The sequence below is a fragment of the Acinonyx jubatus genome, chromosome D4 (genome assembly GCF_027475565.1).
Source record: "Acinonyx jubatus isolate Ajub_Pintada_27869175 chromosome D4, VMU_Ajub_asm_v1.0, whole genome shotgun sequence".
In the NCBI taxonomy this organism is placed as follows: Eukaryota; Metazoa; Chordata; class Mammalia; order Carnivora; family Felidae; genus Acinonyx; species Acinonyx jubatus.
In genome coordinates, this window is record NC_069391.1 from 22,324,229 (window position 1) to 22,351,652 (window position 27,424).

General features: G+C 39.7%; 1 protein-coding gene across 4 annotated transcripts in view; it reads left to right on the forward strand.

Annotated features, from left to right (window-relative positions):
- Positions 1–27,424, forward strand: part of ECPAS (Ecm29 proteasome adaptor and scaffold) — a 106,481-nt gene that overhangs the window by 8,742 nt on the left and 70,315 nt on the right. For all 4 annotated transcript variants that reach the window (XM_027034819.2, XM_027034818.2, XM_027034817.2 and 1 more), the window contains 4 exons: positions 15,916–16,046; positions 21,998–22,114; positions 23,826–23,944; positions 25,074–25,223. In XM_027034819.2, the coding sequence (XP_026890620.1) occupies positions 15,916–16,046; positions 21,998–22,114; positions 23,826–23,944; positions 25,074–25,223 (517 nt within the window). The remainder of the gene's footprint in view (positions 1–15,915; positions 16,047–21,997; positions 22,115–23,825; positions 23,945–25,073; positions 25,224–27,424) is intronic.

A 27,424-nucleotide genomic window follows, 5' to 3' on the forward strand; every position in this document is an offset into this window, starting at 1 on the left:
TTTGATTGAAACTCTATATGTTCACATTGCAACTCTCTGATCTCATGAGCTCAATATCCAGTGAGTACCTGGGATTTTGTGGCTTCAACTCAAAGTTCATTTTGTTGCTGTCTTCTATTGCATTCCCCTTCCCCCAGTGCATTCTGTTTTTCAGTATGTATATTGCTGATGATGTGTATGATGCCTGAATTCATTTAGGTGGAATTTTGAGGGATAGAATGAATGGAATATTTTATAAATCAAAGTTCAACTTCAGAGTAAACTTTGGTTTATTTTTGCTATCTTGGTTCCATTTTAGAGAAATGGAAAATTGGGAGGTTGGAGGAATTGTAGAAGAGAAATGGGGACATTGTTCATTTGCTTCTAGATTCTTTCTCTGTCAGTGTTTTTGGGCCTGTGACAGATGTGTTAATGAAATTAATGATCTACTGAAGGCAAGCAGTATACCACAAATGCTGGAATTTAAATAGTGACTTAAATAAGGAATATTCTAGTGTTTACACATCCAAATGAGCATTATCCTAAGTAATTAGCTGCTTTGGGTGGATCTTCACTGTCACATATTTGACTTTTATGTAGTTTGACCTCTTGCATAGTATATTGTCTCCTCTAAGCTGGCTTTCATAAGCTGAACTAATCTTTCTGTTCATCAGTTTACTAACACTGATTTCTAAGTGGACACCTGCCAGCTGCTGTTTCTGGGGGAAAGGACTTCCTTGGGAGGTGGGAGTGGTTGTGGAACTTAGTGCATCTAGAATCTGACACTTATTCATTAAATCTAGGTAATAGATGAGGGCTTCTGTCTCATCACTTGGCCCAACCCTGCCAAGCTAACCTAGTCACTTCTTCCTTCCCTCCCTCTGTGTGTGTGTGTGTGTGTGTGTGTGTGTGTGTGTGTGTGGAGGGGGTAGTAGAATGTGTATGTGAGAGCAAGAGGGGGTAGCCTTGCTTTGGGCTATGCTGGGTTAAAGTAGCCTGACGTCATATGCAGGTGGCTAGGACTTCTGAAGTGGCAGGAGAAGGAAGACTCCTTTTCCCTTTCCTGCTCAGAATGTAGTCCATAGTGCATCCTGGTGCAAGGCTTTCAATATTGCACTATCTGCCTGGGCCCTGGGGGGTAAGACTGGTGGGCTAGGGGACAGGAAGATGGTCTGTCTGATTGCCTTAGTTTGGGGGTAAGGGGTACCAGCAGGGACTGTGTCAGCAGGAACCTTTTTCTCTGAACCTTGTTGCTTGCAGAGATGTACATCTGTCACCCCTTGGGGCTGCCCTGGCTGGAAGGAGGCAACTCTTGCAGCAGCCATGATGGAATGGGTCCTCTCCCCACCACCCGACCTTTATTGGTGTTTACTACTGGACTTCCTGACGTTCTCCTTTAAATTTAAAAAATTTTTAAGTTTATTTATTTATTTTGAGGCGGGGAGGGGCAGAGAGAGTTACAGAGAGGAATCCCAAGCAGGCTCCACACTGCCCAACATGGAACTTGGACTCACCAACCATGAGAGCATGACCTGAGCCCAAATCAAGAGTCGGACACTTAACGGACTGAGTCACCCAGGTGCTCCCTGACATTCTCCTTTTAAGTACGTTTGCATTTAATATGTTTTTTTAAAGGTAGAGAATGAGGGCAAACATATTTTTAAAAACCTAGGAGTAGAGATCAAAATTGAAAGCATTACTTCTTGCTGGCCTCATTTGGATTTGGTCAAGTATTAGAGTGGCATTTAGTGAATCAAAATGGCATATAGAAATTAATAGATGATGTGGACTTTATCAGTTAGTATTTGGTTAGATTTATACTTCACAGGATTGATCTACCTGAAAAGATTATTACATATAAAATCTAGATGGCAGTTAGGCTTTCCTTCCTCATCATAGTTTTATTTTTTTATTTTTTATTTTTTTATTTTTTTCAATATATGAAGTTTATTGTCAAATTGGTTTCCATACAACACCCAGTGCTCATCCCAAAAGGTGCCCTCCTCAATACCCATCACCCACCCTCCCCTCCCTCCCACCCCCCATCAACCCTCAGTTTGTTCTCAGTTTTTAAGAGTCTCTTATGCTTTGACTCTCTCCCACTCTAACCTCCTTTTTTTTCTCCCCCTCCCCCATGGGTTTCTGTTAAGTTTCTCAGGATCCACATAAGAGTGAAAACATATGGTATCTGTCTTTCTCTGTATGGCTTATTTCACTTAGCATCACACTTTCCAGTTCCATCCATGTTGCTACAAAGGGCCGTATTTCATTCTTTCTCATTGCCACGTAGTACTCCATTGTGTATATAAACCACAATTTCTTTTTTTTTTTTTTTAATTGTTTTTAACGTTTTATTTATTTTTGAGACAGGGAGAGACAGAGCATGAACAAGGGAGGGTCAGAGAGAGGGAGACACAGAATCTGAAACAGGCTCCAGGCTCTGAGCTGTCAGCACAGAGCCTGATGCGGGGCTCGAACTCACGGACTGTGAGATCATGACCTGAGCTGAAGTCGGCCGCTTAACCCACTGAGCCACCCAGGCGCCCCAAACCACAATTTCTTTATCCATTCATCAGTTGATGGACATTTAGGCTCTTTCCATAATTTGGCTATTGTTGAGAGTGCTGCTATAAACATTGGGGTACAAGTGCCCCTATGCATCAGTACTCCTGTATCCCTTGGGTAAATTCCTAGCAGTGCTATTGCTGGGTCATAGGGTAGGTCTATTTTTAATTTTCTGAGGAACCTCCACACTGCTTTCCAGAGCGGCTGCACCAATTTGCATTCCCACCAACAGGGCAAGAGGGTTCCCGTTTCTCCACATCCTCTCCAGCATCTATAGTCTCCTGATTTGTTCATTTTGGCCACTCTGACTGGCGTGAGGTGATATCTGAGTGTGGCTTTGATTTGTATTTCCCTGTCCTCATCGTAGTTTTAGTCTCAGACTCCTATCTGCAGAAGTCGTCAAAGTCCAGAGGTGGTCATCCTTCCTTCACTACCGCATCCCCCTGCCCCATCACATCCTATTTTTGTACATGTCCTATACTTACGCTTTTCTTAGCTGTTAGGGTCCCATTTCTGAAAATGATTATTTTGGTTCCACTCATGTAAGCTTGGACATGAAAAATACCTGTTTTCATTGGTGTATATACACGCATGTGTGTGCACACGTACACACACACACACACACACACCACACAATCCACTTTCGCAAGCATTTCAGTAATTTAAGTTAACTCTAGAAGATGTGAGTCATGGGGAAAGGCCTTGCTGTAGAGTGCTGGACTTCCTGTTCTTTCACTGGTCATTCCTCCCTCTCCATCTTTTTCTCTTTTCCTCTCCTCTCTGTAGTAACTACTACATCATTCCTGATTTGGAGCAGACCAGTGCTGCCACACAATCAGACCTTCTGGAATTTACCCCACCTTTCTTTTTTTTCTTTTTTCTTTTTTTTGGTAATCTTAAGCACTTGTCGTTGTATTAAAATACATATAGTCCCCTTTTCCGGAAATTCTGATGTCAGATACTATAAATTGCTGCCAATCCCCTCCTTTCTCTTGCTAGACATTAAATGTATAAACTTCTAAATGACTTTTTTAATGCATGAGGAATTAATATTTCATGCATTCAACAGGTATTTGAGCAATTACTCTCTGCAAGGGCCTGAATTAAGTGCCAGTACACCAAGAAAGTTAGGTCACAGTTTCTCAACCTGAGGAGTTCTATAGAAGGACAGAGTGTATGAGTGGGTAGTCAGGTGGAATCAGATTGAAATCACACCTAGAAGAACTGCTTTGGTTTAGGGAAGAGAAGATTGGGCAGTTACATAATGCATAGCAAAAGACAGTGAGTGCCAGGAGAGATGTAGAAGAGGCCTGTGAGAGCTTGTAGGGCCCAAATGGTACGTACAAGTTGTGGAGCATGGACTATTTGAGCTGGACCTTGAATGGGAGGATTTGGCTGTGTGGAGATGGAGAGATAGGAGAGGTTGGGAGCGTATTCCTGATTGGGGGACTTGGTTGACCAAATAATTGGGCAGGAAAACATGGCGCACTTAAACGATTGCAATTTGGGTGGCTGTTGGGGAGTAATGGGGTACATGGTTGAGAAGGTTCTTTTGGGGCTAGATTGGCCCACTCTTAGAAAGGACTCCCTCTCTGATCTAATTATTCACACTAGGCTTGTGCTAGCTGCTTTTTCTTTTAATGTGCTTTTATGAAGGAAGTACTTCTTCCTTGCCCCCCATTGCCCCTTTGACAAAGACCTTCCATTTGTATTTGGACCCAGTTGTAAGCTGGCTTAAGCAAAAACAGGGTTCTTACTATAAGGAATCAGGGAGTTTTATGGAAGTGAGAGGAGCCTTCAAGAACTAGAAATCATCCACTTCTTCCAGCTGCTGTCTGTGCCTCTGTGACCATTCTTTCTTCAGACCAGACTTCTGATTTTGTGTTCCAAAGGATAGGCTAAAGATGCCCATGCCATATCCACTGGCTTATTCTCATAGGTCCAAGCACTCAAGGGTGGCTTGACTTTCTGGTGCCAATTCTGAATTGCTGCGGAAGGTATGAATTGAGCCAGACCCATGTCTAGTAAGCCTTTGTATCATTTCCATCCACTTTCTCTGCTTCATCAGTGCTGCAATTTAACATGCAGGCATGAGCATTGTGTTTGGAGTTGGACTGGCTTGGAGTTTGAGCCCTAGCCCTGCCACTTACTACAGTTCTGATCAACATTCTCTCTCTTTTTTTTTTTTTTTGTAAATATTTTAAAATATTTTTAAAAAAATTTATGTGTTTATTTTGAGAGAGAAAGAGAGCGTGTGCATGCAAGGGGGGGGAGGGGGAGGGAGTGGGCAGAGAGAGAGAGGGAGAACTTGAGAATCCCAGGCAGACTTTGTGCTGAGCGTTGAGCTGGATGTGGGGCTCAAACTCACTGTGAGATCATGACCTGATCCAAAATCAAGAGTTGGACACTTAACTGACTGAGCGACCCAGGTGCTGCGATCGACATTCTTAATAAATATTAGACTGTTTCTTCATTTGTAAGTTGGAACTAATACTCCCTTCACTAAATGGTATTTTAGAGGGAGGTACTGCATTCTAGTGTGTTCTTGGAGGGTAAAGATCTCTTGAGGTTCAGCTTACGATTCTTCGTCTTATTAGATTGATGATGATGACCTTTGGCAAATCAGATCCAGAGCCTGTTTTTTTAATTATAAATGCAGACAACAGTTGTCCACCTCACAGTGTTTTTTGAGGCTCAAAAGGCCATGTGAAACTGCTTTGTGACTGTGCGGATATATATGTATTAATCAGAAGAAAATAAATATTATTAGGAAGGATATTTCCTTGTGATATTATTCCATTATAGTTTAGTATATTTCTGTGGTAACTTGACAGCTCTTTCTCAAAATATCTTGTAGCTGTAGAGTATTAATTGATTTTTGGTGCAGTAGGCAGTGGTCTAGGTATTTTCAGATTTTCATTTCAGTCACAGCTTCCGCTAACCCAATTTATGATTTATAATTTAAAATTTACTTTCACATTCAGAAAAAATAATGTTCTTTATAGAAAACTTAAGCAACTTTAAAAACATTCCTAAACCTGTTACCCTGAAATAACTGTTTTCTCTTTCTGGTTCATACAATTAATTCATGCTCATGAAGTAAGATAGTAATGACATAAAATTAAGCCAAAAAAGAATCCTCTGAAATTCCACCACATGGAGATAACCATTACCTTAAATTTAGTAACTTTTCCTATTCTTTTTGATGGTATATGCTTGCTTTGCATACTTTGTAAGGAATGTTTTGACGTTCAAGTTGTTATGAAAAGATGATACATCTGAGGAAACAGATGTATTGCTGGTTTTTTTTTTTTTTTTTTTTTTTTTTTTACTTTTTTTCTCTAACTGATGATGTAAGTGACAAACCAGTATTTACCTTTTCTAATCCAATGGAAAAGTTGCCTTTCTTCCTTAACCCAGAAGTCAAAGTTGCATTTTTTGGCGTAATCCAGAGAATGAGTGATTTGTGTAGATAGATTTGTCAGGAAAAATTAACACGTTTTCAGAAATATCAGTGGCTACTGGTGGATAGCATTGAAGTGAAGTCCTTGAACCTTTACTGGTTATTTCTGTTTTGGGTGGGGGTAGAAGGAAGGAAGGGCCCTTTTCTTTGTCTTTACATAGAGAAATGAAAGGCAGGTGAATAATATGGATTAAAGAATTATTTAATGAAGAGTAAATCAGTATATTTATTTTTTCCTATGTGAATGGAATAGTAGACATAAACTAAGCTGGAAATTGTTTTTTGTTTTGGGATTGAAGAATTTCAGTGTTTTTGAAATTATTTTTTCAAAATAAGTTTTTTTTAGAAAGACTTTTTTTTATTTTTATTTTTAGCAGATTTAGGTTTAGGTTTCTCCTCCTCTGAGAAGAAAGCACAGAGATTTCCCACATAAGCCCTTGGCTCCCATCCCTCCCCCACAATTACGCAAATTACACGGCCTCCCCCATCACCATCACTCACCAGCATGGTGCATTTTTGAACCAAGGATAAACTACATTGATACATAATCACTTGAAGTCCATGGTTTATATTACAGTTCACTCTTGGTGTCCTATATTCTGTGTGTTTGGACATATAGCCATGATTTTAATACCATTTCTTTTTGGCACTGAAAAATATTGTTTGTATCAGTTTACTTATCCACTCACCTACTGAAGGACATCTTGGTTGGGGCTACTCACCTACTGAAGAGCTTTTAAGTGTTAGCAGTTATGAATAAAGCTGCTGTAAACATCCCTGTCCAGGTCTTTGTATGGACATAAGTTTGCAGCTCCTTTGGGTAAATACCAAGGAGTGCAATTGCTGGATCATATGGTAAGACTATGTTTAGTTTTTGTTGTTTATTTATTTATTTTGAGAGAGAATGCATGCATGCAGGTGGGGGAGGGGCAGAGAGAGAATCGTTAAGTGTGGAGCCTCACACCGGGCTCAATCTCACAACCTCTAGATTATGACCTGAGCTGATATCAAGAGTTAGATGCTTAACTAACTGAGCCACCAGCCACCCGGGACTGTTAGTTAGTTAGTTAGTTAGTTAGTTAGTTAGTTAGTTAGTTAAGTTACTTAAAAAAATTTTTTTTTAAGGTTTATTCATTTTTCAAAGACAGAGACAGAGTGTGAGCAGGGGAGGGGCAGAGAGAGAGGGAGACACAGAATCCGAAGCAAGCTCCAGGCTCTGAGCTGTCAGCACAGAGCTTGATGCAAGTCTTGAACTCATGGACGACGAGATCAGGACTTGAGCTGAAGTCGACCTTTAACTGATTGAGTCACCCAGGCGCCCTGGACTGTTATTTTTATAAGGAGCCTCCAAACTGTCTTCCAAAGTGACTGAACCATTTTGCATTCCCACCAGTAAATGTTCTTATTTTCATTTTTCCATATTCTTTAAGGTGCATTTTAAGCTTTAAAATTCTGGTGTTCCTTGTGCTTATCTTTCCCTCGGAGAGTTTTTCTCCAGGGCGGTGATACACAAAGTATGGTCTGAGGGTGGGAGAATTATTTTTTGCAAATAGGGAACTGTGGAAGAATGTAAAGTAACTATCATTGTTATTTTACTTAACATTTCTTATCCTAGTAAGATAGGATGAAGGAAGAGTGTTCCTTATTTTTTTCTGACTGGTGACAGTTTGCAGCTGGCTTACTTTGAGCAGAACTTCCTTAGGGTTTGTTACCCTGGAGTAGAATTGCTAGAAATTTGTTTTCAGAGATTGTATGGGTGTACACCCCATCAACAGTGAACTCAAGTATCTCTTGGTTTGTTTCCAGGTTTTGCCAACAATTGGTAGTTAGATTGGTAGTTAGATTTGCAAGGTTTTCTGATGTGAAAAATACGATACTGTATCTTACTGTGTTAATTTTGCATACTTCTGACAAGTGTAATTGAACATCTTTATATGTGTTACTTAGTCTATGGGTCTCATCTCTGAATTGCTTGCTTATATCCTTTTTTATTTGAAAATTTTGGATTAATTTGCTTTTTCTTGATTTGCGTGTTTCATTCTGTATTCAAGTCCTTTTCATTTAAAAACATCATTATTTATAATGTATCTTTTTATTTTATGGTGTGTTTTCTGATATTTTAAAATCTTAACCGATTAGTCTTTTATGTTTTGTGTGTGAGTTTTAATTTTCCCTTCTCAGTTTTATTTTAAAATCTTTAAAATCCTGGGGCACCTGGGTGGCCCGGTCGGTTAAGTATCCGACGTTGGTTCAGGTCATGAGCTCATGGTTCAGGAGTTTGAGCCTCGAGTAGGGCTCTGTGCTGACAGCTCAGAGCCTGGAGCTTGCTTCGGATTCTGTGTCTCCCTGTCTCTCTGCCTCTCCCCCACTCATGCTCTGTCTGTCACTCTCTCACAAAAATAAACAAACATTAAAAAAAATTAAAAATCTTTAAGATCTTACTTTGTACATATGTCATTAATCTACCTGCAAGGGATTTTTAGGTTATTTCTTTTCTGTATGGGTAGACAATTTTTTTCCAGTTTTCATTGACTAGTTTGCTTTTTCTTTCCCTAGTTCTTTAGATGCAATACTCAGTTTTCTCCTTATTTTTATATACTGCCTATCATTTCCTTTTTTGGATTCTCTTTCCTTTATCCTTAAATGCTATTGTTTTTTAAAAAATCTTTTTGTTTAAGGTTTATTTATTTTGAGAGAGTGTGAGCGAGAGGGACATGGGCAGAGGGAGAGGGAGACAGAGAATCCCAAGCAGGCTCCATAAGCGGGCTCCACACTGTAGGTGCAGAGCCTGATGTGGGGCTTGAACTTGTGAACCGTGAGATCATGACCTGAACCAAAGTTGGACATTTAACAGACTGAGCCACTCAGGTGCCCCTAAATGCTGTTTTCTTGAGCAATCTGTCTCTGACCTTCTATTATGTTCTTTCAGCATGCAACTAGCATATCCAAGTGTGGTAATCCTGTGCTACATCCTTGCCTTTTCCTTCTTAACTCTGTTTTTCCATGGCCACTAAGCTCTGACACAGACTGAGGTTTCAGTAAATATTTGAAAGGGTGCATGACTGATCTAGCCAGAGTAGTTAGTGCTTCACAGTGGAAATAGGAGGGTACTGGGCCTTGAAAGAGGAGAGAATTTAGATGAGCTGGGAGAAAGAGGAAGGGTGAATTGCACCTTGACACATTTGGTATTAGCTTTTGATTTATAGTGTTGAGCTTTCTCTAGTGTTTTTTTTCTTTCTTTTTTTTTTTTTTAGAGAGAAACAGGGCTCGTGTGTGAGTGGGGGAGGGAAAGAGGGAGAGAGAATCTTAAGTAGGCTCCACACTTCCTGAGCATGGAGCCTGACGTGGAGCTTGACCCCATGACCTCAGGATTATGACCTGAGTTGAAATCAAGAGTTGGTTGCTCAACCAACTGAACCACTCAGGCGCCCCTTTCTCGTGTTGCTTTTTGACCTTTGAATTTGTACATTGTTCCATATTGTCTTGACTACCACTTGAATGAGACAAAGTCTCATGATCTTTTGGTGATGCTCTTAAACAGGGCTCCCTGTGTATGATGTAGTATATGTAGCATAGGTCCTTTTAGAAAATGGGACTATTGTTGCAGACAGTTGCACAGTGTAGGCAAGGTTTTTTCGACTGAAGGTCAGAAGACCTCATTCTAGTTCTTGTGCTGCTGCTAATTACCTCTGTGAACTTGGGTGAGTCCCTAAAACCTACTGTTTTTTATGCTAGTCTTTCAGTCCTCTCCAGCTGTGAATTCAGTAGAAATCTTTCTTTGTAGTACAGGTTTCAGGGTGATAGTTTCATGGGTGTTTATAATAATTCATTAAAGTGTACACTTACATTTTGTGCATTTTTGTAAGTGTTTAATTTACATTGAAAAAGATTTTAAAAACCCACAGAAAGGGGGCACCTGGGTGGCTCCGTTGGTTGAGCGTCCAACTTCGGCTCAGGTCATGATCTCACGGTTCCTGAGTCTGAGCTCCGCATCAGGCTTGCTGCTGTCAGCACAGAACCCACTTGGGATCCTCTGTCCCCTGCTCTCTCTGCCCCTCCTCTGACTGTTCTCTTTCTCTCTCTCAAACATAAAACTAAAACCTTAAAAAACACACACACAAAAAGACTAGGTTTCAAAAAAAAGAAAGACTAGATTTCTTACATCCATGTGCTGCCCCCCGCCCCCCAAAAATTCAAGCTCGATTAAAGACTTGAATGAAAAAAGCAAAATCATAAGGCCAGGAAGAAAACATAGATAAATATATGTGTCAGAGGTCTCCAAGGCCACCCCAGCTTCAGTGATTTGTTAGGAGAATTCACAGGACTCAGCATATATTTGTATTCATGTTTAAGATTTATTACAGTGAAAGGACACAAAGCAAAATCAGCAAAGGGAAAAGGCGCATGGAGCAAAGTCCAGAGGAAACCAGGTACAGGCTTCCAACAGCCTTTTCTGGGGAGCCCCAAAGGATGTGCTTAAATCCCTCTAGCAATGAGTTGTGACAACATGTGTGACATGTCCACCAGGGATGCTCTTTAGAGACTCTGTGCTGAGGGTTTGTATTTATTGTTTATGTATATATGTGTGTATGTAATGTATTTATGTATTTTTGTTTTATATAAACTCCTTGCTACACATGGGGCTCGAACTCACAACCCCGAGATCCAGAGTTGTATGTTCTACTGACAGGCATCTAGGCACCCCTCAGTGCCGAGAGCTTTTAATCAGTGCTGGGTCATGTTGGCATCTTCTGCCTAACACGTACCAAAATTCCAGATTTCAAGAAAGAAAGCAGGTGTTTGGTATAAACCATATTGTTTGTGTGAAGGGTTTAGGCACAGTGAGCCACTCTTATCCGTTCTAGGAATGGAGGGAACTGTCCTGAAACCCATTTCCAAATGCTCAGTCAAGGGCCAGCCTGGCAGGCAGGCATTTCTAAGGATAGCAGTCTCAGGCCTGCTAACACTTTTCTGCAGAATATACTATTTTTTATAATCTTGGAGTAAAAAAGGCATTTCTAAGTATGACTAGAAGCTCCAAAGCCATAAAAGAAAGGAAAGGTAAATTTATATTTAAGAACCTAGATATGAAAAGCAAGTGCTATAGAGTCACAGGCATACTAGGAGAAAAGTATTTATGATGTGTGGGAGAATGGAGGAGATTTTTTCCCCAATATATAAAAGCTTTTACAAGTCATCAACTCAAAAGAATAATGAGTAATTTGCTGAAGAAGATATTTCAAAAGACCAATAAATATTTGAAAAGATACTTTACCTTAGTGATAAAATAGTTATGAATTAAGACAACAGAGTGATCTTTTTTCATCTACCATATACAGCTAAGATTGACTACTTATAATCTTTGTAAAGTTGATTACTCAGTATAGGAGTGAGCATAGGGAAATTGCAACTTACATATGTTGCTGGTGGTATAAATTAGCACAAAATTTTCTTTTTAAATTGTTTTAAATTTTATTTCAACTATAGTTAATTTACAGTGTTATATTAATTTTAGGTGTACAATATAGCAATTCAACACTTCTTTTTGTTTAAATTTTTTTTAATGTTTATTTATTTTTGAGACAGAGAGAGAGACAGAGTATGAACGGAGGAGGGTCAGAGAGAGAGGGAGACACAGAATCTGAAACAGGCTCCAGTCTCTGAGCTGTCAGCTCAGAGCCCGACGCGGGGCTCGAACTCACTGGCCGCGAGATCATGACCTGAGCCGAAGTCGGACACTCAACCAACTGAGCCACTCAGGCGCCCCGCAATTCAACACTTCTATACATTAGTCAGTAGCACAGGGTATTTTTCCAAAATCTGTTAAACCTGACGACACTCCTACCCTTTGACTTAGCAGTTCTGTTGCTAATGTTTTAGCTTACCGAAACCTGTGCAAGTGCACAGATGTATGGGTAGGAATGTTCTCTGGAGTATTGTTTGTGGTACTATAAGGCTGGTAATCGCACAAATAGTGTTAGTTAATTACATTACTGTATCTATAGACATAGTTGCCATGTAGCCATTATCAATTAGATTTTTATTTAGTGCTACAGAAAGATAAAGTTTTATACATATCCAAACATTTTAGTGTTCTTTGGTATTTAAAACCTGACCTGAATGGATATACGGTTCCTTATAATCTTTGATTATCCCACTGAGTATGAGTGTGTGTTTTATTACAGAATATGAATGTATTTGGTTGTAGGTACTGCTCTAGAACCCACTGGATGGGTAGGGTTATTTGAAATACAGTATATACACTATGTCACTATATTATCATTCTAAAATCTGAAAAGTTCTGAGACATATATTGCTCCAAAGGTTTCTAGTAAAGGATTTGTGTTAATCAAAAGGAAAAAAAAGAGGGCAAACTGTAAAATACTGTATGCCATATTCCAGTTTTTAGGTTAAAGTAACACGAGTGTATGAACAGGAAATACTAGTGCATAAGCTGTTCTCCACATTTAACAGTGATTATCTGAGGTTATGGCAGTTCTTTAATTTCTTCATAAGTGAAAACAATTTGGATGAGTTTGTGTACAATATGTAATGTAACTGGAGAGGATGGAACTTGCTTCTGACTTGGAAGTAGTGTTTGTCTTACCTCAGATACTGTTGCGGTGACCTGAAGGATCTCATTTCCTGCAACTAAAAACTGAGTCTTTGTGAAAGATGAATTTAAGTTTTGGATTCCTTTTGAATTTTCAGAACTTTTGGTTACAATCCTTCTTGTTTCTGAATAGACACTTTTTGGGTCCCAGGCCTAATTTACTTTCTTGAGGTTGTTTCCAGGGTTGAGGGTAAGGGCACAGAGTTCACATTCTTTCTGTGCCTCTAAAAACAGGATTCAGGGACCATACTACTGCTAAACCTTTACTTTTTATTTTGTTAACTTTGACAGGTTGATAAATTTAGTTCTTGATTATATCAGCACTTATTTACATTTCTTTTCATAAAGCTTGAACATGATTAATTCCCTTTTATTTAAAGTGTGGTGTGTAGCTACAGATGACATACAGGTGTTAACACTGATCCCAAAGGCTGTAGGAGGCTGTTACTCTTCCTCGGGTGCACTTGGCCTGTTTTGGTGGGACCCCACATGATGTTTGGGGCTGTTTTTGGCATTCCCACGTTGCCATCACAAATAATTTTATTTCATTTAGGAAGCTCCATTTTCTATTCTAGTGAGGAAGAGAGAGAAGTTTAAGGCACTATACTGGGAATACATAGGAAGAAACCAAATGGTTATGTGAAAAATGAAGGAGACCAGATATCGCTTGGTTTTTTAAGCCTTTGGTCCAGATTCTCCAGGTCAGTTTATTAGGAAGAATTGAACTTTCTGCCTTCTTCCACAGAACAGTTTTTCCGCAGTTTCTGTAGCTAAACTCTGCGGGCAGTTTCTTCTGACCCTGGTCTGTAAGGTGCCAGGCAGAGCCTCCTGTAACTGGCACAAATATGCGGAGTGAGCTCCCTGTTCCTACGAACTCCTTTATAGAATCATCTGGTCTGCTTATATTTCACAGTCATCCTGCCTGCTTTTCCTTGCTTCCTTCTTCCTTATTCTTTTCTTCCTTTGTTAGTCATTTTAAAAGCTAAACTTGAGACTTATTTGGATTTCACCACTTTTCCCCATTAATGTCCTCTTTCTGTTCCAGGATCGTACCCAGGGACCACACTGTTTAGTTGTCCTGTCTCCCCAGTCTCCTCTGGTCTGTGACAGTTTCTTAGGCTTTCCTTGTTTTTCATGATCTTGAAAGTCTTGTGCAGTACTGGCCGGGTGTCCTATAGAAGGTTTTCCAACCTGGGTTTTTCTGTTGTTTTACTGATAATTAGATGGAGAGTTTGGGTTTTTGAAAGAACATCACAGAGGTGAAATGCCTTTCATGTCACATCATATCAGGGATTGTGATATCCATGTGACATCACTCATGTTGTTAACTTTCATCACTCAGTTAAGGTAATATTTATCAAGTGTTTCCACTGTAATTTTCCTCTTTCCTTATTCTGTTCTTTGGAAGCAAGTCACTAAATCTAGTCTACCTCTCAAAGAGGGTGGAGGCAGAAATTAAGCTGTACCTCCGGCAGGGGGAAGTATCTACACATAAATTGTTTGGAATTATTTTATAAGAAATTCATGTTTCTTTTCCTCAGTGAATTTAATCATTTAATCATTTGTATCATATGGATTCACGTACATTTAATTTATGCTTTGGGTTTAATACAATACTGTGTTATTTATTTTGTTCCTCAAATTATTCAGCCTTGGCCATATTGGAACTCTTTTGGGGTGGTTCCTATAGACCTTTGATATGTTCCAGGCCTCGTTTTCTTCCTAATGTTGCAAGATACTTCAGGTTCATCATGCTTTTTTTCACTGCTCCAGCCCTGGAATTAGCCATTTTTTCAAAGAGCCTGGTTCCTTTTTTTGAAGAATGGTGTTTAAAAACCCAAGATTTGGGTGCAAGGTGTGCTTGCTGCTGCCAGGGTGTCATTGCCTCTAGGTTCTCTTTGTGTGTGTGTGTGTGTGTGTGTGTGTGTGTGTGTGTGTGTGTTTAAAAAAATTATTATGGAAAATTTCAAACATATGCAAAAATATAAATTCTTAGTATCTATCATTCAGCTTGTACAGTTATCAGTTAGTGGCCGATCTTGGACAATCTTGGTTTCATTTATATGGCTTCTCCTCATTTTCCTCACCCCTCGGCCCCCAATTATTATTTTTTATGAGTACTAAAATGAGGCTGTTACTTTATTTATTTATTTTTGTATTAAGGTATACAACATGATTTGATATACATGTACATGTGAAATGATTATTGGAATTAACATATCTTCTCATGTAGTTACGTGTGTGTGTGTGTGTGTGTGTGTGTGTGGTGAGAACATCTGAAATTTCTTTCTTAGCCAATTTCCAGTATGTCCCTGGTTATTTCAAGTAAATCCTGTCAACTATGTTATTTTATCTGGATGTTTCAGTCTTGATCTCTGAAAAAATAAGGACTCTCTTAAATAAAAATTTTAAATTGAGGTATAATACAGTAGAAAGTATGAAATTGTAGAGCTTGGTGAATTTTTATCAATGTATATATTTCTGTAACCATCACCCGGAATGAGATGCAGGACATTTCTAGCCCCCTAGAAGTCCCCTTAATCACCACTGGTAATTTTTAGAAGAACCTTTAAAAACAAACATAAACCACATTCCCATTATTATACCTAAAAAATTAACAGTTAATTCCTTAAAATCAGATATCCAGTCGTTTGCAGTTGGTAGGTTTCCCTGTCACTATTCCTCCTCCACCTTGTACTGTACTGGTTACTTGTTCAGTACTTTGTCACAGCCTGGGTTTTTCTGAGAGCGTCCCCTTGGTATTTTTTTTTTTTTAACGTGTTTCTCTCACAGTGACTTTCATGGTTGCAAATGGTCTCTCACATTCTGGTTAGGTAATGCCAACACAATAATGGGCAGTGGTGCTGTCTTTGGAGAAACTGCATCATCAGTAAGATGGTTTCACCAAATATATATTATCCCTGGTATCTGATTAAAGTTCTCCTGTTTCCCTCTGCTGGCTAAATCTAGAACATTTCTTCAAAAATTTTATATTCTTTTCAGTATACAAATCCTTTAGAAAGAAGGAGTAACTTTGTATATAGGAGAGACTTTTGTTATTCTTGGCTTTGTTTTTCCTCCTTCTAGAGGTTAAATGACCGGGGACAGTTGTAAGAAAGTATAATTAGCTGGTAAACCTTTTTAGTGTTTCCCAGCTGGGTCAGAGTCATCTACCTACTAGTTGTGATTAATTATGACTGAAGGATCCTCCAGTACAGAAAAAGGATTAAGCTATGAAAATACTTAGTTTTGGTTGTGTTTGTTTTGTTAAGTTCTTCTTTTTTTCTTCTTATAGATCAGCTTGAACGGGTCTTTTTACGACTTGGCCATGCTGAAACAGATGAACAGTTACAGAATATTATATCTAAATTCCTTCCTCCTGTTTTGCTCAAGCTGTCCAGCACCCAAGAAGGAGTACGTAAAAAGGTATGCATGTTGGGACAGTGGTGGGAATTACATGATGGGTAAATGGTACATATAGGAAGTGAGTTTTCTGTTCCCATTATTGAAATCTAGGTTCATGATCCAAATCTGGCCTTTCAAGATGGAAAGTAAGTCTGGGACCAGCTTACGTGATTTAAAATAGCTTTTGTATGCTAAGCACAGCTGCATTTAGTTTCACCTGTACACTGGCATCAGTGCAGTGAAATAATTGAGATAATTATTCTAAAATATATGGGGGCTTGATCTAAAATCCATGCTCTTGATTCCAGTATGAAAGGGGGGAATGGGCCAAAATTGTTCTTTAATCAGTGGCTAACTGTGAATAAAACCTTCATTAAAACTAAGCAAAATAGTTGTTTTAAACACCAAGATATTGTTGTGTAGCTCCTGTTTTAGGATTCTGTAAAGTATTGTTACCAAAAGTTGGGTAGCCATCATAGCAAGATTTATTTTCTTTCTTTCTTTCTTTCTTTCTTTCTTTCTTTCTTTCTTTCTTTCTTTCTTTCTTTCTTTTTTTTAAATTTTAATTTTTAAGTAATCTGCGCACCCAGTGTGGGGCTTGAACTTACAATCCTGAGATCAAGAGTCATATGCTGTACTGACTGAGCCAGCCAGGCACCCCTCAAGATTTTTTTAACCTAAATGTTCTACAGGGAACATTTGCCCCCTTCATTTTTAAAATAGTTCAGTCTTCTGGTGTATGTATGCTAGACCTTCAGGTCTTTGAGCTGTCATCGGGTTTCATCCCTTGGGCCACTCTGATTGATTGGCAATGGGTTCTTGGAGGTCTGCCCTAAGAGGGATTCTGAGACCCAATTTGGGTTCATTGGAGAAAGAGTATCTTTAAGAATGTCTGTTATGTTTGCAGGAAGGAATAGGGCATTCTTGTCATGTATTTGACATGCCTGTTGTTAACACTGCCTTGCTGAGATAAATATGTATTTGGTCCTGTCACTGTCCTATTTAAAACTCTTCTGTGGCCTTCTGTTACCCTCAGCATAGCAAGGTATGATAAAAGGCACTTCATGAGTTGGTTTCTGCTTTCTTATTTAGCTCCATCAGTCTCGTTATTCATTTGGCAAATCCTTACCAGGTGCCTTCTACCGTATATACCAAGTATTAGGGACATAGTGAATGAAAGAAACACGTAGTTGGGAAGACCAGTTTTAAACAGGCAAGGGACGCCTGGGTGATGCATCTGAATTTGGCTCAGGTCATGATCTCACTGTTCATGGGTTTGAGTCCCATATCGGACTCTGTTGACAGCCTGGAGCCTGCTTCAGATTCTGTGTCTCCCTCTCTCTCTGCCCCTCCCTGCTCATGCTCTCTCTCTCTCTCTCTCTCTCTCTCTCGCTTTCAAAAATAAACATCAAAAAAAAAAAAAGTCAAAACAAAACAAAAACAGGCAAGTAGTAACTAGTTATAAATTGCAATAAATGCCAAGATAGAAAAGGGTTCTGGGGTGCCAGAGTAGCTTGGTTGAGCATCTGACTTCGGCTCAGGTCATTATCTCACGGTTCGTGGGTTTGAGCCCCACCTCAGGCTCTGTACTGACAGCTCAGAGCCTGAAGCCTGCTGTGTCTCCCTCTCTCTCTGCCCCTCCCCAACTCACGCTCTGTCTCTTTGTCTCTGTCTCTCTCTCTTAACATTAAAAAAATACTAAAAAAAAAAAGAAAAGCATTCTATGAAAGAATATGTTTGAGGACTTGATTTAAACAGAATATGGGGCATTAGGAAGGGCTGTGTGGTGTGTAGCCAGACAGAGAGATGGGGAGACCGTTGAAGACATGAAGGCCCTGTGCAGGCATTCTGAGTGGGAACAGAGTATGACGCCTTCAGGGAGCTGAGGACCACCCGCTGCATCTAATGTTAGGAGTGATAGGAGGTCAGGCACTGGGGAGAGGAAACAGTGATTCCAGTGGGCAGCGATTTGAAAGTTCATGTATAAATAATTTTAATATGTGAAATTTTGTGATTGATGAAAACTTGTATTGACTTTCAGTTGTGTAATTTTGGGATTCCTTTCTATGTTTTGTGATGCACATTCGATTCAACCAGGATATCCTGCAAGGTAGCTGGTAATTTGTGGATAAACTGAATGAAAGAGAAATTAAAGTTTTAGATTTCTAGTGACATGTCCTTAGAGTACATTTGCTATTTTAAGGAAAATGAGTTTTGTTATGTAGGTTCTACTTTATAGCCAAATTTATGTTTAAACTCATTGGAATAGCTAAAGATTAAAGACTGACCATACCAAGTCCTGACAAGGTTGTACTGGAACTCTGACAGATTGCTGGTAGGAGTGTAAATGAGTATAACCACTTTGGGAAACTGTTTGGAAATATTCTGAAGCCGATCATATGCATACTCCATGACCAAGCATGGTCATAACAAGCAAGTTATATATAAACTCAGTCCTAAGTTTATATATAACAGCACTATGTATATATGTGCACTAAAAGCATATCTAAGAATGTTCATAGCAGCATTATTCATACTAGGCCAAATTGGAAATTGTCTAATGTCTATCAGTAGGAGAGTAGATAAATTATGGTGTTTTCTTTCTTTTTAAAAAACATTTTTTTAAATGTTTATTTATTTTTGAGACAGAGACAGATCATGAGTGGGGGGAGGGGCAGGCAGAGAGGGAGAAACAGAATCCAAAGCAGGCTCCAGGCTCTGAGCTGTCGGCATAGAGCCCGACTCGGGGCTCAAACTCCCAGACCGTGAGATCATGACCTGAGCTGAAGTTGGATGCTCAACCCACTGAGCCACCCAGGCGCCGCTCTTTTTTTTTTTTTTTTTTTTTAAATTTTTTTTAATGTTTCTTTTTGAGAGAGACTGAGTGCGAGTGGGGGAGGGGTAGAGAAAGAGGGAGACACAGAATTCGAAGCTGGCTCCAGGCTCTGAGCTGTCAGCACTGAGCCCGATGTGGGGCTTGAACTCATGAACTGTGCAATCATGACCCGAGCTGAAGTCAGATGCTTAACTGACTGAGCTACCCGCGCACCCCTACTTGTGGTATTTTCTTACCAGAGCATTGAAGGTGAACTGCAGCTCTGAGCGACAACATGAGTGAATCTCATATATGGTATAGAATAAAGCATATTCAGACACATGGGTTCACCCTATGTGTTCCATTTACATAAATTTAAACATGGTGTTTGAAGTCAGGACAGTGGTTACTTTTGGGAAAGAGGGGTTGGTGAGTGGAGGGGCATGGGATACAGGGTTTTTATGCTTCTGGTGTGTTTAGTCTATGAAGTTGGGCCATGCCTACTCTTTGGGCCATGCCCTTTCAATTGTGCACTTTAGCCATATGTTATACTTCAGTTAAAAGTTATTAATGAATAAATGAATATAAATGAATGAGTAATAAGAATTGGTATGCACAGGACACTATATACCCAAGGCTAGTGATTCTGTAGGTTTACTGATAGGTTAACTGTTACCTAGTTGGCCTCGGGGAAGGACTGGCTCAGTTGGTTTTTTTTATTTTTATGGGTTTATAGACGATTTCAGATAGTGGATAACTAAACAGGAAATTAACCAATATTTAAGATGATATTGTTAGAAGAAAATTAGTCATTAATTCATTTAAAGTAAAAAGAAAAGATAAAAAAAGAAAGTGCAGGGTGCCTGGGTGGCTCAGTCAGTTAAGCGTCTGACGTTGGCTCGGGTCATGACCTCATGGTTGGTGGGTTTAAGCCCCACATCGGGCTCTCTGCTGTCAACTTGGAGCCTACCTCAGATTCTCTGTTTCCCTTTCTCTCTGTTGCTCCCTCTCTGTCTCTTTCTCTCAAAAATAAACATTAAAATTTTTTTGTAAAGAGTGCGTGATTGTGGACATGATTGTCTGTCACTAATAATGATTTCCCAAGAGTCCTTCTAGGAAACAGCCTAGATTAGATCGCCAGAAGAGGGCTATTGCTTTTAGGCTGCTTCCTCCTGTTTCTTTTCTTTGTTGGTTAGCTGTATCACAGGTCTGGACAGCTAGGAAGTTTGGATGAAATATGTGTGGTAATGCATGTTTCTAGGTCTCTGTAAGGTATCATTGGTCCCAAGGATGTCTCATGGAGACAGGCACTTTAGATGAATTGAGCTCAACTGGCAGTGTTGGGAGGGGTTAAACAGATGGGCTCTGGAGTCACATCCTGACTGTGCCACTTAGTGGCTCAGTATCTCCTTGGACAGGTTACTTCAGTTCCCTGCGCCTCGGCTTCCTCACCTGTGAAATGGGAATGACAATACCACTTCTCTGGTTGTTGTGAGAATCAGATGGGAAATGCAGAGTGCTGTGCACAAGTGTGTTCTGTGTAGAAACTGCTTGATGAATGTCTCGTATTTCATTATTGTCATTCATTAAACGGACATAGATTATAGATTTGTTGTCATTTTTTAAATATAATTTTTAAAAAATGTTTATTTTTGAGAGGAAGAGACAGACTGCGAGCAGGGGAGGGGCAGAGAGAGAGGGAGACAGAATTTGAAGCAGGCTCCAGGCTCAGAGCTGTCAGCACAGAGCCTGATGTGGGACTTCGACCCATGAACTGTGAGATCATGACCTGAGCCGAAACCAGATGCTTAACCAACTGAGTCACCCAGGTGCCCTGATTTGTTGTTTTTCTTAAAATTCATATTTCATTATTGCTCTAGATTCATTGGAACTTTTGTTGCTGCTGGGAGAAGTCCTACAACTCCCTTTAATACTTGCCTTGAGGCTGGAGCACAAATTTCAGAAATGATGGAGAGTAGTGTGGGCCTGGTCCTCCAGAATAGATACCTTAACTCTTTGAGTCTTTCTTAGGTGAGACTTTCTAAAAATGTTATTTTTCAGTGCTTAGTTTCTTACTTCTCTCTTAGCAAGATAATTTCGTTGTTAGAGTAAGATCGGGACCATTTGACACAAGCCTCTTTTTTTTTTTTTTTTTGCTTTCCACCCACAGGGACTCTTGACTTGCAGACTTCTCTTTCTGCTCTTTCCCCACTTGAAGGACAGAAAGCTTGTTATTACTTAAAGCTCTTTAGTAGAATCAGATGATCTTCAGAATAAAGTAAAAGTTCTCTATCTAGCATTTTACCTGAGTCGTTTTATAATCTAGGCCCTACTTTTATCCTCATCAATCTGCATGTCAGATTGTGTTACATTCTTTTGGACCTCTGTTCTTCTTGTAACTGATTCTCTTCTTGGAAATTCATCTGGTTGTCAGCATTTAATGTTCCTGTGACTTCCTCTCTAAGTCCTCCTTGATTTGGCAGAGTTTTTCTTTTCAGGAAACTCACAGTATCTTGTCTGTTTCTCTTTTTGTCATGTTCACAGTGTATGTCAGTCCATTTGACTGCTGTAACAGAATACCACAGACTGGGTGACTTAAACAGCACTTTATTTCTCCCAGTTCTGGAGGCTGTGAGTCTGAGGTCAGGGTGCCAGCAGGTCCGTCTCCTTGTGGAGGGACCTTCCTGGTTGACAGAGGCAGCCTCCTTGCTGCATGCTCAAGAGGGGAAGAAAGAGAGAGGACTCTAATCCCTTCATCCCCTTGTTAGGACACCAATCTCATTGGGGGGGACCCCACTCCCATGATGTTAGCTAACTCTAAGTACCTCCTAAAACCAGAAAACTGGGGATTAGGGCTTCAACAGATGAGTTTTGGGGAGACACAAATGTTCAGTCCGTGGTGTAGGGTGTTACAGTCATTTATTTGCAGGTCTTTTGGGGAATAGTGCCTCAGTATAGGCTCAGCTGGGATCCCAGCGTTGGGGGGCACAGCATTTTGGAACAGGACCTTGATATTGTAAATTCTCTTTCTGGAATGTTACATTTATGTCTTTTAAAAGAACAAAGTAGCTGCTATTCATCAAATTAAGTAATGTTGGAAAAATGAATTTGTTTCAAAGGTATCAATAATTTCAATTCATATCTTTCTGTATCTTAGGTAATGGAACTGTTGGTCCATCTGAATAAGCGTATAAAAAGCCGCCCCAAAATACAGCTCCCGGTAGAGACACTATTGGTTCAATACCAGGACCCGGCTGCAGTTTCCTTTGTCACAGTGAGTGTTCTTTTGGAATGTTGTCTGATGTAAGTTTTCTCTCCTAACACTTACTAGATGCCATCACTATATTGGCAAGTTTAGAACCTCACCTTAGACTAATTCTAAATGGAATATGCGATGTTTTCCTTTAGATGACACACTGTTTTTCCACTGAAATGGTAGGAATAGGATAAGGCATGGTCATTTCCATGGGGCAAAGGAAGGTTGGTGAAATGACTTGTCAGGTATGCTGGTATATAAAGGAATGATTGGATTCTTTTTTTTTTTTTTTTTTTTTTAACGTTTCTATTTATTTTTGAGACAGAGAGAGACAGAGCATGAACGGGGGAGGGTCACAGAGAGAGGGAGACACAGAATCTGAAACAGGCTCCGGGCTCTGAGCTGTCAGCACAGAGCCCGACGCGGGACTCGAACTCACGTACTGTGAGATCATGACCTGAGCTGAAGTCGGACACTCAACCGACCAAGCCACCCAGGCGCCCCAGGAATGATTGGATTCTTAGCAGAAGCTTGTGTGAGACCAGTCTGAATAGAGAGAAGAAAGGGTTATGTAGCATAGGCATGAATAAATGATAATAGAAGAAGGAAACGAAAGGGTAAATGGCAAGGATAGGAAGCTGAATTTTTAAAAATTCTGTTTCTGATGTGTTCAGAAAGGTATCCTTTTTAAAAGTGAAGTAAACTGAGCCTGGTAAGAAATACTCCTATTAAATTGTTGTCTTCATGAAAAGTAAATGTATAAGAGTGTGGATGCCATGTGATGTCAGATGATCTCTTCCTGGTCTTGTTGTTTCTAGCTTTGAGGCAGAATCTATTGGGTCTTATCTAACATCTGGATTCCAAACCTTGGGAGCCATGTACTGGTCCAGACATATTTCTGTGCCTGCTCTGTACATACTGCTTCATTACAGATGTCCCTTTCTTTAAGTAGATAGGAACATTAGGTACCAATAAAAGTGCCAAAGAGAATGTCTTCAAAGGAATAACCTTATGAAGCCTCCTTCATAAAGTGAAGACTCCTTCAGAAAAGCAAATCTTTAATTATGCGTGGATCCAGATATGCATTTATAAGTTTGCTTACAGTGAGGCATTCATACAGATTATAGCAATACAGACATACCCACAGCACTCAGTTTGCCTTGGTTCATCATTCATTGGTCAGTTGTCCGGATGAGGAACCAGAGCACTGCCGTGTACTGAGGAGGCTGTAGTAACTGACCAGTTGGGAAACAACAGCCTAGGATTTCACAGTTGGTCTCCTCTTAGCTTCAAAGGATTAATGCTAATGTGTAGCCTGTAGGTTCAGATTGGCCAAACGCTTACTTTTCCTTTTCAGCGAACATTGCATATTTGAGTGCTGTATTCCCCCCACCCCGCCAACTTTATTGAGGCATAATTGACAAATAAAATTTTATGTATTTAAGGTGAAAAAATGGAATGTTTGATAGATGTATGCTTGAGTACTTTTGATTAGGTCATGCTCCCTCACGTGAAGCCCATCTTAAAGCAAGCATTTTGACTAAATAGGGCTGGAATTCTTCCTGAAATGTACTAGTTGATCAAGCTGTAATAAACACGTGGTAAATGTATGGAGAGAGAATGTAATTTCTCTGTTACGACAGAACTCCCTAAGTTATCAACCGTGTGTTTTCTTTGAAATCCCAGAGTATTTCCTTCACACTCACCTGCTTTTCTCTCATTGCATTAGAATTTTACTATAATTTATGTTAAGATGGGCTATCCTCGCCTGCCAGTGGAAAAACAATGTGAACTGGCCCCCACGCTTCTTACTGCCATGGAAGGGAAGCCTCAGCCACAGCAGGATAGGTACGGTCTCCTCAGTTATCTTACCTCTCACCTGCATGAGTCTACAGCTACCTTTCAAAAAAATAAAGTCGCATGTTTTGTTTTACTTGGGCTAATGTGAAGGCTTGAGCTCTTTCAGGTGACAAATAATTGAATTTCCTGTGTTATTTAATTGTTACTGTTCTGGTAATTATAAAATTTCTTGATGTGAGCATATTGAAAATGTGCAGAACTAACAATTGTTTCTCAATCTAAATGCATTTATTTTGTTAATTATTTTGAAGAAGCTAATTTCATGTGATTGCACAAATTAGTTATAAAGTGCTTTTCATCAAAACATTTTGGAGGGTATGAAGTCTTAGAGCAGTTTTCTTAAGGAACAGATCACTTGTTTATATTAATATGGGAATTGGAGGGGTGAAAAGGTTTAGATAACACACTTAGTGTCCAGGTTTGGCTCAGAGTTCTGTAGGGTAGCCTGGTTGTAGTGAGCATCGTCAGGAAGAGCACAGAACTGTGGAGGAAAGATGGAGTTAAGTGGTGGTTTTACTTTACTTTTTAGAGTGTGTATATTTTTAAAAGAGAAACTGTAGTCCATGTATTTATAAATACAACTGATAAACAGTGCAAGCACTCTTTGAAGTTTTCATGTGTTTTTAAGAATAGCAAAAGGTGTAATGAAAGAATTACGGAAGGCGTGTTACATAAATTCATACAGTGGATGTTTATTCAAAATATTAAACCATTGCTTTTTATTTTTTTAGCTTTAAGATAACTTTAATTAACTATGGAAAAGAAAAAAAAATACTGAGGGAACATGTTGTAAGTTGAACTACCTAAAGTTTAATAGAAAACTCTTTTGGTAACTTCAGATACTAACACTGAGGTCATATTTTGTACATTTGTTTCTGGTGTTTTTGGTGATGAGCCAGGTTGGCTAAATGGCAGTCTTTGCTCAGTATACTGAGGTTTCAGTAGCAGAGCAAGCTAGGCTAGCCCCTGGGTTTAGGACTTTGTAAATTGGTGGTGTTGAAAATGCATGGCCCTTGCTACACTTGCCACTTTATATGATTTTTGTTTTGTCTGTTATTTGCATGTTATAAAAACCTTATTTTTAAAGTAGTTGCAATAAATGTAATTGTTTTTTCAGCTTAATGCATCTTTTAATACCAACCCTTTTTCACATGAAATACCCTGTTGAATCATCAAAATCAGCTTCTCCGTTTAATCTTGCTGAGAAACCAAAGACTGTGCAGCTGCTTTTGGACTTCATGCTAGATGTCCTTCTGATGCCTTACGGGTAGGTTAAGAAATCAAAACAAAGCAGCCTTATTAGTAACTGCTTTTACTGTGTGGAGTGAAGTACTCTTTTAAATGATTCAGCTTTTGCTTGAAATTGGATATGTCTCAGATTTTCATGTTTGCTGCAGCCCTGACCTCTGCTAAACCCCAGCTCCGCTGCTCATTGACCTCACAGGTGTGGACCTGCTGTAACCATTTCGGGCTCAACCTGTCCAAGCTGAAGTCAGTTTTTCCCCATAAAAATAGATCCTTTTCTTTAATTGCCATCAGTGCTGTGATGGTTCTCATAGCTGAGTCGGTATAGTTATAAATTGCCTCCAGCTTTCCTTTTCCTTTTAGCTAATACCAGTCCCATAATTCCCCCTCTGTGCTCCCTGATGCATCCTGGAACCGCTCTCACCGCTGCCCGCTGCCATCTACTTTCGTCTCTGTTCAGCTCTTGTCACGACTTTCTCACCAGCTGCTCTTCTTCAAAACTCTCTACACTGCCAGAAAGGTCCCTGATTTTTATGCGCGCCTCTTACCAGTCACACCTTAAAGTCCTTGGGCTATCGTTTTCCAGTCGTTACTACTCATGCATTTGATGCGCTCTTATGTGTCCTTGCCTTTCGTGTTTTAAGACAGTGCAGTTCTCTCTGCTTAGAATGCTTGCCCATCAAAAAAGCAGGGAAGAAAGAAAGAAAGAAAAAGAAAACAACAGCCAAAAAAACTGCTTTGAAAAAGCACCTCAAACTAGCTTAGACGTCAGCAGTGTGTGTCTCTGGCATGAATTTCTTTCCCTGGGCAGAGGATGCCATTTTCCGTGTCCTTAATGACACTCACATCCATCTGTATCACCACTTTGTGTATTTATCACACTGCTGACATGTCTGTCTTCCCTAATGGATTGGGACTTGTTAAAGCCAAGAGCTGTTTTACCTAGCTCTGGTCCCTGGCACAGTGGCCCAGGTTGTGATCAGCTTCTGGCCTAATTATTTTCTTGCTTCCAGAGATATTGATCTAAAATGCTGCTTTTCTTGTCTCTTCCCTGGTCCAGAGTAGAACATATACTATAAGCTTACCGTGCGGAGCCCCATATCAGCTGTCCCTCCATCCAGACACAAGGGGGTTCGTGCTGTACGATTTCCTTCCTTTCCAGTTTGCTTCCTTCCCACCCCTCTTGTTTGGTGGCTTTATTTTTCAGACCTTGAAACACTTCCACTACCTCTATCTAGTACCTGTCATACCATTTCTTATTTTTCGGTGGTTTCTTTGCCCTGTGATATCATGTCAAACGCTGTTATATGTGTTATTATCTCAGCTTGCTCCAGATGGCAGGGACTCAACCTCACACCTCTTGGTATGCTTCTGACTTGTGCTTAGGATGATGTTTTGCGTAATGTTAGCTGTTTGGTAATTATTGATTAATTTACTGACCACCACCAGTCTTGCTTATAACTTAGAAATAAATGAAAACCTCCTTTTTATAATTGTTAAACCAGGAGGCAGCCAGAATTGGCAGGTGATGATGGCTTTGGTAAATAAACTCTGAAATCCAAATTTAACTTAGGCACATGATGTACTCAATCCAGTTTTTCTTACCAAATCCAAATTTAACTTTGGCACATAATGTACTCAATCCAGTTTTTCTTACCAGTGAGAATTTGCCTTATTTTTATAAAAATATTAAAGTGGTTCCTTAACAGGTTTTTTTTGTTTTGTTTTGTTTTGTTTTTTATTTAAAAAAAAATTTTTTTTAACATTTATTTGTTTTTGAGACAGAGAGAGATAGAGCATGAACGGGGGAGGGTCAGAGAGAGGGAGACACAGAATCTGAAACAGGCTCCAGGCTCTGAGCTGTCAGCACAGAGCCCAACGCGGGGCTCGAACTCACAGACCGTGAGATCATGACCTGAGCCAAAGTCGGCCGCTCAACCGACTAAGCCACCCAGGCGCCCCTGTTTTTTTTTAGTAGATGGATTTAGGAATTGAATGGATATAGCAAGTAAATAATATAGAATAATTTACTATACCATCAGGATCCAAGTGTTTAATTTCTATTACAGCGAGTATTTCATTAAAAAAAATTTTTTTTTAAGTTTATTTATTTACTTTGAGAGAGACAGAGATAACACAAGTCAGGGAAGGGCAGCTAGAGAGGGAGAGAGAGAATCCCAAGCAGGCTTCGTGCTGCCAGCACAGAGCATGATGTGAGGCTCG